We start from the raw sequence: 14,004 nt of genomic DNA on the forward strand, positions 1-14,004 counted from the left end.
CATGCATCTGTTAGCATTCTTTATATAAATGGTATTGATCTTTTAAGCAAGAAATGCACCAATAAACATATTAGAGAATGTTTGTATAATGCGAAGAAAATAACTCCAAGAGGGAAGTTTTTTTGGAATGCTATTTTGATAACATCAACTGGGATAAAGCGTGGCTTGTTCCTTTTAGATTTTGTATTACAAACAAAGTTAGAGAATTACATTTGAAAATATTACATAACATATATCCATCCAACACATACATTTCAAGGTTCTGTGACATTGATAGAAAATGCACCTTTTGTAAAACTGAACTTGAAAGTGTTATTCATTTGTTTTATGGCTGTTCATATAGTGCTACATTTTGGAGAAAGCTTGAAAATTATATACTGTGCAAAACAACATACGAAATCAAAATTGAAGGAAAAAACATTATCACTTATTTTGAAACCAAAGAAAAAAAAATATGTACCATTGTCAATCTTTATATCTTATTAGGGAAATTCCATATACATAAATGTAAATTTCAAAACTCAACCCCATCATTTAATTTGTTTTTGATTGAAATTGAATATTACTTAAACTCTCTTAAATTAACTTCCAATAAAAAAGGTTTATCATTGATTGAAATTCATTCAGAAATGTTTAATGAATGAGCTGTCACAAATATAACTTTTAAGTACAAAGTTGTTATGAAGTCTGTCACATCCCTCCTTTTTTTTCTTTTTTTCCTTTTCCTTTATTTATTTATCCTTCTTATTTCATCGTACTGTATATTCTTACTCTTATTTGCCTTGTATGTCTACTGTACAAACTGAACTGGAATGACTGACTGTTCGCTTTATTATTTCAAATAAAGTTGTTAAAAAAAAACAGTGTTAACTAGCTAGGCTACGGAAATGTCTCGCCGAAGATCTTTTTTGTTTTTCTCCACTTTGCTGTTTGTCGATCTCTTCGTGTTTGTCTCTGCAGGTGAGAGACAAATGAGGAATGTGAATTATTTTTATGTAACCCGGTAACGAGTTACAGTACGAAATTCAGCTTTCAAATACCACCTGTGAAAATCCCCAATAATGCTGAATTTACCATCCAAGATGGCAACAGTGCCTGTAAACAGCTTTTACTAAACAGTTAGTTAGTAAAAGCTTAAAATTTAAAATCTTGTTACGCTCACTTAAACTCAGAGGTCTGATGGAAGTTGTGCCGTGACGTCTCTCCTGAGCTAACTTCCTTCCAGTATAAGTTGTCAGAAAAGAGAAGAAAACACTATTTATGTTGCTTTTAGCTAAGTGGAGTCCATGGATGGGGATGGACACCAAAGACCTGTTACATGTTGGAGAGCTCACCGATTTGTTATTCTGCTGGTTATCCATCTGTAACTAGCCACAAAGCACAATGCTAACACAGTACCACAAAAGTGAAAGCACAGATTACAAGTTTTAGGTTGGATACTGTTTGTGTGCACTGCCTTATTTTTTTACTTCTATTTGAAAGTAATTCTTACTAAGAAGCAGAAATTGCTGACTTACCATTTTGGATGGAAGAGGCTACTGATCTGTACTGCTACTGTTTGTGAATTGTTAAATATGCTGCACACTGAAAACTTGGTCTTGTACTGCAGAGTTCAAAATATTGAGGGTGTCTTTAAGTTATCTAGATTCATGTATCCAAATACTGTTGGTCAGATAGGTGCATAGCATTTTCCTTGTGGCACCAATAAATGGTCGCCCAAAACTACTCACTTGCATGTTCACATAAAAAAGATGGTGTTGGCACATCAAAACAGTCACATTGATTAGTGTCACAGCAGCTGATTGTGCAAAGGAAGGATAAACTATACAAGGTTATTAAAAAATATGAAGAGGTTATACATAAAATCTGCTGTAGATACTTAGCAGATGTAGAGGAAAGGCTCTGTACTGTAGTTCAGTGTTAGAAGTGCTGTATAAACGTGTGCACGTTTTGGTCAGTAAGACTGGAAAAAAGCAAATAAAATGTATCCTATTTAAAGGGAGGAAGAAAAGCTCACAAACACTTTTATTGTGTGAGTTTTAATTTCACAGTTTTATCAGTAAGACACACATGAATAGTCAGTGTGTGAATGTGTGTGTGAATAGGTGGATGACTGAATGTGTAAAGTGCTTTGGGGTCCTTACGGTGTGTTCACACCGGACGCGATAGAGGCGGCCAGAGCGTCAGGTTTACATGTAAAGTCAATGGAAAGAGCGCGATGACACGCGATTGCGCGTCCGGCGAAAATTCGGAGGCAGATTTGCGTCGCGAAAACGGCAAAATGCCTGAAACGCGCGTCAGTGTAGCGCGTGGGGCGCGTTTGACCACGCGCGTGAATTTTTGTGTTGCATTTTGTGCATACGCGTGTTTCGCCTCTACCGCTCCAGTTGGAAAATCTGAACTCCAGCGTCAAATCGCGCCGCGACAACCAATCAGGAGCCTGGTGACGTGGCTGTGACCTAGGTCAAAGGGGCAGATCCAGCCAAAGCCTTTCATTCTTCAATGGAGGGAAGGCTAATCAACGCCGTAGCAAACAACCCGGAGCTGTACGACACCAGCTGCTTTCTGTATCGAGACAGGAATATAAAGGACCGAGCTTGGAGGAAGAAATGTGAAGAGATCGGGCAACCTGGTAAGTTCATTCATTTCCCTTTTTACAATTTTCACTGACCCGGGGAAGCCGCACAAAAGCTAGCAAGCCACCGGTATTTTCCCACTGATGTACAAATACCGTTCTGCTTTTATGCATGTTGTCATATAGGAATATATTTTGTTTATTAATAAACAGCACACAGTGGTCCCGCTCATCCGTCACTGCCTCGCTTTTTCGCTGATTTCTTTTTATTTTTTTTGCACCGTACAGCACTGCATTCTGCAGCCTGATTGACAAATCTCCTCCGTGCTGTGTCTCCTGCGCTTGTCAAATTTATCATGTTTTGTTTTGATAACCATCACATCCAATAGATAAAACAGCACAAAAACACCCATAACTATGACCCTCATTCGGAAATAGACACCTGCACCGCGAGGGAAAAAGGCGCATGAAAGTGGCAGGCAGATGAAGACAAAACACGGCATAATAATACTTTTACGTTTTGTAATCTACAAAGGTTTGCACTTTGAGAATCAACTTGTGAGAACTGTGACTAATGTTCATGTGTGTGGGGACAAAAGTGTATAAAGTGCGTGGCGAGGGGCTAGTTATTCTGAGAACCCCTGCTGCAATAAATGAGGGACCACTGTATATAATTTCTCTATGACTATTGTTTAAAACCTGTTAACATTTAATATTGTCTTGATAGAACCAACTGATTCTGCAGCAGAGCATCCCCTGTTGCTTCTCCTGGCTCCCCAGTCCCTGAGCTCCTGCTGCTGCACCCACAGGTATGCAATTGTAGCATCAGATGTACAGCACGCACTGATAGCTTTTTACTCGGTGGGATTCCCTTGTGATCACCTTTACTAAATGTCTACAACCAATCTGATTATATTTTGTTTTTTTTTTCAATGTTGAAATTAAAATCTAGCATCAGCCTTCTCATTTCTTTGTGTTTTGTGCTGTTTTACAGGCCCAGAGAGGAGGACAGCTCCGAGGCAGATGAGGGACGGGTCCCAGGACGGTCCATCGGTGGTGGAGTTGGCCATCCTGGTGTCCCTGAAGAGGCCACGCCAGTCTCCAATGGAGCATTTCCTCCTCAGCCTTGTTCCTGCTCTGGAGAGCAGCTGGGTCATTTTTATTCCTGTCTCTCTGTAAATACTTATATTATATTTATGTTTAATGTTTTTCTGTTTGAGAATTTTAATATTATTTTAAATAAATGTTTATAATGACTAATGTCTCAGTTCTACTACACAGCAAATGTTGGCACACGACTTGACACATGTAGAATTTATTTCATATTATACTAATGACAAAATATACTAATACAGTGGGATGCAAAAGTTTGGGCAACCTTGTTAATAGCCATTATTTTCCTGTATAAATCGTTGGTTGTTACAATAAAAAATGTCAGTTAAATATATCATACAGGAGACACACACAGTGATATTTCAGAAGTGAAAAGAAGTTTACTGGATTTACAGAAAGTGCAATAATTGTTTAAACAAAATCAAGCAGGTGCATAAATTTGGGCACCACAAAAAAAGAAATGAAATAAATATTTAATGTATATCAATGTGTGTGTCTTCTATATGATATATGGGGGGCCTTTGTCTGGACGTGCTTCCCATCCAGAGCTCCACAGCAGAGAGGGAAGTTCCAGCGCTCCTGGAATCCCTCTGTGATGGACCGCCAGTCTCCAGGTGAAGGCACAGCCATGTAGTCGTCACCTAGAGAGCCCCAGATGGCCGTCGCTACCTGGGGGCTGATCTGGCACACCGTGGACACACCGACTCTGAAACTGAACGCGATGGTCCTGAAGGAGTCCCCAGTGGCAAGGGACCTGGACAAAATTGTTCAAAATTAGTATTATGTGTACTGCAGTTACAAAATACATTATTCAAATTCCAAAATACTTTTGTGTTGTCAGATTTAAATTACAAAACATAAATCTTACATAAAACATTATGTAATTATAAGGATAATTACATAATATATATTAGATATAATATAAAACAGTCAGTTGTGTTTTGTTTTAACTTTAACATGTGATTTGATTGGTAGCAACTTTTACCGCTACAGTGAGCCAATCACTCATAATCCCTCAACATGTCAGTCAGGTAGGAATGAAGTAAGACATTAATAGAAATAAAGAGTTGTATGTTGACATGTAGCCCTTTCCTTGCTTAAATCATTGTTAATATTTTTGAAAAATTAACCTGTGATAAGACAGCATATCAAGATAGAATATGCTAGATAGAACCATATAACTAAAGATGAACCAAACTGTTCACAATTGTATCTAGCTCTCAGTTTTAAGAAATGCTGGTGACCCCTGTTATAGAGTCTGACAGCTGCAGGGATTATATACAAATATTCAACTTTACCAGAATTAAACCAGGTCTAAATAAAAAAAAGAGTGAGTATCACTACAAAGATTAACCCACAGTAGTCCTCATACCACAGTTTGATATCAGCAAACACCGAGAGCATACACTGATAGACACCACAGCCATGCTATCATTGCAAACACTGATAACAGCATAAATCGAATTAAATCGGGACTTGATGAGACATTTCGAGTATCACTAGAAATACTATAAACAGTGGTCTCCGTAACACAGTTTGCTTTCAGTAAACACCGACGGCATTCACTGTTAGCATACCACATCCATGTTAGCAGTGTATAAACGGATGGTTTAGCATATATTAGCACAGGTATCAATAAAGGACTACCGTATTAAACACTTTTACTAAACTCAGGCAGACGGACAGGCGCTCTGCAGGTGGGATTGAGCGCCTGTAGTTGGTGTCTAGGCGGGCGATTCTGGGACCGACGCGGGACAGCAGGTCCTCAAACTGGGCAAGTGAAAGACAGTGATATCGCTGTTATCGCCGTCATCCAGGCGCAGCTCCTGGGGCAAGTGGTGAAACTCATCAAACTGCTCACGCCTCTGGAGGACTGGAACCAGGTACGGCGAGGACGTCCTTAACGCCACTGCTCTGCTCTCCACAGTAAATAGAGAAGCGCTAGCTCGGCAGCTGCCATCTAGCAAAGATACCGTCTGGCACAAGACGGTATCTTTGTGTTCACACCGAACGCGAACGCGTTCACACCGAACGCGATAGGCGCGGGCGGAAACGCCCCAAACGCCCCTAATTTGACGCGTGCACATTCGCACCTCAACGCGTGTCCAACAGAAATCCATCGTGCCTCAAAATTGCATCGTCTCACGCGCGTGAACCGGAAATGTGGGAGGAATGTGGGAGGAAGTTGTGCCAGACGGTATCTTTGCAAGATGGCAGCTGTCGAGCTAGAGCGTGAAGAGAGAGTCTCCCTTCTCTATTTACTGTGGAGAGCAGAGCAGCGGCGTAAAAGACGTCCTCGCCGTACCTGGGTCCATCAGGTCCTCCAGAGGCGTGAGCAGTTTGGTGAGTTTCACCATTTGCTCCAAGAGCTGCGCCTGGATGACGGCCGATTCCAGCGATACCACCGTGTTTCATTCGGCCAGTTTGAGGACCTGCTTTCCCGCGTCGGTCCCAGGATCGCCCGCCTAGACACCAACTACAGGCGCTCTGCAGGTGGGATTGAGCGCCTGAGGTTAGTAAAAGTGTTTAATACAGTAGTCCTTTATTGATACCTGTGCTAATATATGCTAAACTATCCGTTTATACACTGCTAACATGGATGTGCTATGCTAACAGTGAATGCCGTCGGTGTTTACTGAAAGCAAACTGTGTTACGGAGACCACTGTTTATAGTATTTCTAGTGATACTCGAAATGTCTCATCAAGTCCCGATTTAATTTGATTTATGCTGTTATCAGTGTTTGCGATGATAGCATGGCTGTGGTGTCTATCAGTGTATGCTCTCGGTGTTTGCTGATATCAAACTGTGGTATGAGGCCCACTGTTGATAATCTTTGTAGTGATACTCACTCCTTTTTTTTTTTAGACCAGGTTTAATTCTGGGATAGTTGAATATTTGTATATAATCCCCGCAGACTGTTTTAGATTATATCTAATATACATTATGTAATCATCCTTATAATTACAAAATGTTTTATGTAAGATTTATGTTTTGTAATTTAAATCTGACATCACAAAAGTGTTTTGGAATTGGAATCATGTATTCTGTAACTGCAGTACACATAATACAAATTTTAAACAATTTTGTCCAGGTTCCTTGCCACCGGGGACTCCTTCAGGACCATTGCATTCAGTTTTCGAGTTGGTGTGTCCACGGTGAGCCAGATCATCCCCCAGGTAGCGACGGCCATCTGGGACTGTCTAGTGGATGATTTCATGGCTGTGCCTTCAGCTGCAGACTGGCGGTCCATTGCAGAGGGATTCCAGGAGCGCTGGAACTTCCCTCTCTGCTGTGGAGCTCTGGATGGGAAGCACGTCCAGACGAAGGCACCTCCCAACTCAGGATCCATGTTCCACAACTACAAGGGAACTTTTTCCATTGTTCTCCTTGCGGTTGTGGATGCAAGGTATTGCTTCTGCGTTATTGATGTTGGGGGGTACGGGAGGACCAGCGACGGTGGTATTCTGGCCAACTCCACCTTTGGTCAGGCTCTTCGGGCTGGGACTCTCCATCTGCCTCCTGACCAGCCTCTACCTGGTGGAGAACACCGTGGAGCCCAGCCCCATGTCTTTGTGGCTGATGAAGCGTTCCCGCTGCGGCGTGAGCTCATGAGGCCTTTCCCTGGACGCCTCCTCCCTTTAGAGAAGAGGATCTTTAACTATCGCCTTTCAAGGGCCAGGATGATAGTGGAGGGTGCCTTTGGTGTCCTCTCCTCACAGTGGAGGATGTATCGGCGCTCCATGGAGCTCCGTCCTGAAATTGCGGAGAAGTGTGTGAAGGCAACGTGTGTTCTCCACAATTTTCTGCGCTGTTTGGACGAGAGAGGGGCAGCTGCTGTGAGGGGTGTGACACCTGCTGTGGTGGAGCTGTTGCAAGGCCTGGGTCGTGTAGCAGCAAACAACTCCTCCAGAGAGGCTGTCCTGGTGAGGGAGAAGTTCATGGCCCACTTCTCGGCGGAGGGAGCTGTGTCTTGGCAACCAAAGGAGTAGCCTGTTTGAAGTCCGAGTGACTTCCCCATAACGGCTCTTTTAAGAGCCACCCACAAACCTCTAAAGAGCGTTCCTGTCTTTTTAAATTTTTCTTAATAAATGGAGCTCTACTCCAAAATAAACTAACCTCTTTTTACTCTCCTAAATAACTTGTCTTCACTATGTTCCTATATACAGTGTGATGCAAAAGTTTGGGCAACCTTATTAATAGCCATTATTTTCCTGTATGAATCGCTGTTACAATAAAAAATGTCACTTGAATATATCATATAGGAGACACACACATACACTAAATATTTATTTCATTTCTCTTTTTTTGTGTTGCCAATTTATGCACCTGCTTGATTTTGTTTAAACAGTTATTGCACACTTTGTAAATCCAGCATTTCACTTCTCAAATATCACTGTGTGTGTCTCCTGTATGATATATTTAACTGACAATTTTTATTGTAACAACCAACGATTTGTACAGGAAAATTATTACTTTTAACAAGGCTGCCCAAACATTTGCATCCCACTGTATTAGTATATTTTGTCATTAGTATAATATGAAATAAATTCTACATTGCTGTGTAGTAGAACAGAGACATTAGTCATTACAAATGTTTATTGGAAAAAATATATAAATTCACTAACAAAAACATTAAACATAAATATATAAAATTTAACTATTTACAGAAGGACAGGAATAAAAAGGACCCAGCTTGGAGTGGAAGAGCCTCAGGGAGAAGGAGGAGAAAAATAACAACATTGTTTCTGCCCTGGAGAGCCTGCTGCCTCATCAGAAAACTACTGATCATTAGGGTCCAATGTTTCCAAATTTAACACAGCTGTGCTGCTTTCAAAAACTAATTTGTGCATTTGAAATTTCACGAATTCTCGTGTCTGAGGCGGCATGCTCTCCAGAGCAGGAACAAGGCCAAGGAGAAAATACTCCGTTGGAGACGGGCGTGGCCTCTTCAGTGACTCCAGGATGGCCAGCTCCACCGCCGATGGACCGTCCTGGGACCCGTCCCTCGACCGCCTTCGAGCTGTCCTCCTCTGTGGTCCTGTAAAACACAGCATAAAACAACACAAAGTAATGAGAAGGCTGCTACTAGATTTTCATTTTCAAAATTGAAAAAAAAAAAAAAACAGGATATAAACAGAATAGTTGTAGATATTTAGTAAAGGTGATCACAAGGGAATCCAAGCGAGTAAAAAGCTATCAGTGCTTGATGTACATACCTGTGGGTGCAGCAGCAGGAGTGGAGGGACCAGGGACTGGGGAGCCAGGAGAAGCAACAGGGGATGGCTCTGCTGCAGAATCAGTTTGTTCTGTCAAGACAATATTAAATGTTAACAGGTTGAAGACAATAGTCAAAGAGAAATTATATATAGTGGTCTCTCATTTATTGCAGCACATGAACAGTAGTCGCAGTTCTCACAAGTTGATTCTCAAAGTGCAAACCTTTGTCGATTGCAAAACGTAAAAGTATTATTATGCCGCGCTTTTTCTCCGTCTACGCGCCACTTTTGTGCGCCTTTTTCCCTCGCGGTGCAGGTGTGTATTTCCGAATGACGGTCATAGTTATGAGTGTTTTTGTGCTGTTTTTTTCTATTGGACGTGATGGTTATCAAAACCAAACATGATAAGTTTGGCAAGCGCAGGAGACACGACACGGAGGAGATTTGTCAATTGGGCTGCAGAATGCAATGCGCATTGTTGAAAGCTGAACAGTGCAATAAAAAAAATCAGCGAAAAGGCGGGGCAGTGACGGATGAACAGCGGGACCACTGTGTGCTGTTTATTAATAAACAAAATATATTCCTATATGACAACACGCATAAATTAACTGGCTACATTAATTCATTGTAAACATACCTTCTGACTGACACTCCCCTGCTGCCTCTCCGGGCTGTCCCTGGTCCTTGGGGGGGAAGTTCTCCACGGTCCGCACCATATTGCCGCTAGTCTCCCGCGGAGTGAGGAAGGGGTCCAGAAACCCCATGACCGCGAAGAACTTCCATCTCCTCCCCGATCCTGCTGCAGACCCACTCCTCTTCTCCTTCTCCGTCCTCTTCTCCTTATTATAGGTGTCCCTGAGGCTCTTCCACTTTCTCCTGCAGATGTCCTCTGAATAAACACATTATCTTGTTAGCGGAAAGGTATTTGTACATCAGTGGGAAAATAGCGGGACAGTAGGTGGGCTTGCTAGCTTTTGCGCGGCTTCATCGGGTCAGTCTGAAAATTAAAAAGAAGAATGAATGAACTTACCAGGTTGCCCAATCTCCTCACTTATGTGCCTCCAAGCTAGGTCCTTTTTATTCCTGTCTCGGTAAAAGTAGCAGCTAGCATCATATAGCTCCGGGTGATTAGCCACGGCACTGATCAGCTTTTCCTCCATACTGAATGAAGAATGAGGGGCTTTGGCTGGATCTGCCCCTTTGACCTAGGTCACAGCCATGTCACCAGGCTCCTGATTGGTTGTCGCGGCGCGATTTGACGCTGGAGTTCAGATTTTCCAACTCGAGCGGTAGAGGCGAAACACGCGTATGCACAAAATGCAACACAAAAATTCACGCGCGTGGTTTTTTTCGCGAGTCAAACGCGCCCCACGCGCTACACTGACGCGCGTTTCAGGCGTTTTGGCGACGCAAATCTGCCTCCGAATTTTCGCCGGACGCGCAATCGCGTGTCATCGCGCTATTTGTTCCGCAAGATGGTTCCGCAAGATGGCGCCGAGTATGGCAGCCTCGTCGCGAGCTCCCCCAAGCAACAGCTGTTTTTTGTGTTTAATTTTACTTTTTCTTTATTTTTTCACGAGTAGCACATGTCTCCTTGTGTACGACCGACAAACCTTACTGGACATAAAAGATGGACTTTCTCATCACTTTCCGGAGTTCAAGTTTTGCAACACGGACCCTCCGTTTGCAGACCCCCCATTCATCTCACCTGAGACGCCTTTGTTCTGGGCCCGTGGAGGCCGCAAACGCCGACGCAGAGGGAGAAGATCTGGCGTTCTGGTTCGACTGAGACGGCGCACTAACAGACCACCGTTACCCAGTTTATTACTGGCGAATGTGCAGTCTCTGGAGAACAAGCTGTGCGAGCTTCGGGCACGGATCTCATTCCAGCGAGAGATGCGGGACTGCTGCGTGATCTGCCTCACAGAAACCTGGCTATCGGACAAGGTACCGGACTCCGCAATACAACTACCGGGGTTCTCTGTGCACCGCGCGGACAGGTCACAGGATCTTACTGGGAAAAGCAGAGGCGGTGGTGTGTGTTTCATGATCAACAACAGCTGGTGTGATTATGCGAACGTGCACCCGGTCAAATCCTTCTGCTCACCGGACCTGGAGTACCTGATGATTAAGTGCCGGCCATTCTGGCTACCGAGGGAATTCACAGCAGTGATTATTACGGCTGTTTACATTCCCCCACAAGCCGACACTGACCGAGCACTCAGGGAACTGTACAGCGCGATCAGCAGTGAGGAAACCGCACACCCAGAGGCGGCGTTTATCACGACCGGGGACTTTAATAAGGGTAACCTGAAGAAAGTCTCACCAACACATCCATTTCAACACTCGTGGAGACCAGCTTCTTGACCACTGCTACACCTCTTTCCGGGATGCGTACAAAGCCCTCCCCCGCGCACCATTCGGCCAATCAGATCACCGCTCCATCCTGCTCCTGCCCGCCTACAGGCAGAAGCTGAAACAGGAAGCTCCAACCCTGAGGGCGGTGCACCGTTGGTCGGACCAATCGGAGTCTACGCTGCGGGACTGTTTTGATCACGCGGACTGGGAAATGTTTCACGTGGCTGCTAAAGACATTGATGAGTACGCAGACTCAGTCTGCGGATTTATCAGAAAATGCGTGGAAGATGTCGTCCCATCCAGAACAGTTAAATCCTTCCCAAATCAAAAACCCTGGATTAACGGAGATGTTCGCACGGCGCTGGCGGCACGGAGCACCGCTTTTGCCTCCGCGAACACATCGGACTACAAACACGCACATTACCAACTCCGGAAGACGATCAAAGCAGCCAAACGTGAGTACAGGGACAGGGTGGAGCAACAGTTTGACAACCCTCGGAGTATGTGGCAGGGACTAAACACGATCACAGACTTTAGAGGGAAAACCAGCACACCGCAGACCACGGCCTCTCTGTGTGAGGATCTGAACGTATTCTACGCTAGATTCGACACAGCGAACACCATGAGACCGGACAGTGTGTGCACCGCGGATGACGTCAGTGCGCACACTGTGTCTGAGGAGGATGTGCGGAAGTGCTTCAGGAGGGTGAACGTGCGCAAAGCTACTGGTCCGGACGGGATTCCCGGCCGCGTCCTCAAGTCATGCGCGGCTCAGCTGGCTGGAGTGTTTACACACATCTTCAACCTTTCCCTCTCTCTGTCTGTAGTCCCAGCCTGCTTCAAAATGGCCACCATCGTCCCTGTACCCAAATCCTCCACCATCTCCTCATTGAACGACTGGCGACCCGTAGCCCTGACCCCCATCGTGAGCAAATGCTTCGAGAAGCTGGTCAGGGACTTCATCTGCTCTGCACTACCCGACTCACTGGACCCTCTACAGTTTGCATACCGCCACAACAGGTCCACTGATGATGCCATAGCCCTGACACTCCATGCTGTCCTGTCACACCTGGAGAAGAGAGACACGTATGTGAGTATGCTGTTTGTAGATTACAGCTCAGCATTCAACACCATCGTTCCCTCGAAGCTGGACAGGAAACTGCAGGATCTAGGACTGAGCAGCTCCCTCTGCAGCTGGATCCTTAACTTCCTGTCTGACAGACGCCAAGTGGTCAGGCTGGGCAGCACCACCTCATCCCCCATCACACTGAACACTGGTGCTCCACAGGGGTGTGTACTGAGCCCTCTCCTGTACTCACTCTACACCTACGACTGCACGGCCACTAGAAACTCCAACATCATTGTGAAGTTTGCGGACGACACTACAGTGGTGGGTCTTATTACCAACGGTGATGAGACGGCCTACAGGGAGGAGGTCAGCGCCCTGACCCACTGGTGTCAGGACAACCATCTCACCCTCAACGTCGCAAAGACAAAGGAGTTGATAGTGGACTTCCGGAGGTGCAGAGAAGTACACACCCCCATCACCATCAACGGCGCCGCTGTGGAGAGAGTGAGCAGCTTCCGCTTCCTTGGTGTACATCTGGCTGAGGATCTTACGTGGTCAGTACACATAAACAAAACAGTGAAGAAGGCGCAGCAGCGCCTCTTCTTTCTCAGGAGACTGAAAAGATTCGGCATGAGCCCCCGCATCCTCAGGACCTTCTATCGCTGTGCCATTGAGAGCATCCTCACTGGATGCATCACCACCTGGTACGGCAACAGCACCGCTCACAACCGCAAAGCTCTCCAGAGAGTAGTGCGGTGTGCTGAACGGATAATTGGAGGTGAGCTTCCCTCCCTCCAAGACATCTACAGGAAGCGGTGCCTGAGGAAAGCGGGGAGGATCATCAAGGACTCCAGTCACCCCAGCCATAAACTGTTCAGACTACTTCCATCAGGAAGGAGGTTCTGCAGCATCCGGTCCCGTACCAGCAGACTGAGAGACAGCTTTTTCCATCAGGCCATCAGACTGCTGAACACTTCATAGACACTTCACCCTCACTACTGGAACTTCAACATTATGCACTCCATACTGTATATAAATACCACTGTTTTGCACATACCAACCTCTGTATATTTTATATATCTTATTTTATTGTTTACTTTATTTCATTTGTAAAACATGTATATACATACTATATACACACTCAAACACACACACGTAGAAAAACATATTTAGTATACACATTCAGTAATGTATATACCTTTACATATTGTACATATATTTATTACTTTTTAGATTAGCCATTTTTATATTTTGCTTGTTTTACGTTATTGTATTTTGCACAACTCTGTTGCTTGTGAAGCTCGCACACAAGAATTTCACTCACATGTACTGTACCAGTGTACCTGCACATGTGACGTGACAATAAAAGTGATTTGATTTGATTTGATTTCCATTGACTTTACATGTAAACCTGACGCTCTGGCCGCCTCTATCGCATTCGGTGTGAACACACCGTTAGGGACCAAGTAAAGCGCTATACAAATACAGGCCATTTACCATGATGGATTATAGTTGAGGCTGCTCTGCTACCTGGATGCTTATCTGTTCAGTTATTCAAGGAGTCAGAATGATATGTTGGAGGTATATTGACACTAAAAGACCCGAACCCCCTTCAAAATAGCAACAGTTGTGTCTATTTATATTGATTATAGGAATATTGATGATTTGCTGG

The 14,004-nt window shown here is 44.4% G+C and overlaps 1 protein-coding gene across 1 annotated transcript in view; it reads left to right on the forward strand.

Moving 5' to 3' along the window:
• Nucleotides 1-863: 863 nt before the first annotated feature.
• LOC134623870 (programmed cell death 1 ligand 1-like) overlaps nucleotides 864-14,004 on the forward strand; it is an 81,204-nt gene continuing 68,063 nt past the window's right edge. Inside the window, exon 1 of the mRNA XM_063468878.1 lies at nucleotides 864-960. Within this exon, the coding sequence (XP_063324948.1) occupies nucleotides 888-960 (73 nt within the window). The 5' untranslated portion in view covers nucleotides 864-887. The remainder of the gene's footprint in view (nucleotides 961-14,004) is intronic.

This window comes from Pelmatolapia mariae, linkage group LG3_W (genome assembly GCF_036321145.2).
Source record: "Pelmatolapia mariae isolate MD_Pm_ZW linkage group LG3_W, Pm_UMD_F_2, whole genome shotgun sequence".
In the NCBI taxonomy this organism is placed as follows: Eukaryota; Metazoa; Chordata; class Actinopteri; order Cichliformes; family Cichlidae; genus Pelmatolapia; species Pelmatolapia mariae.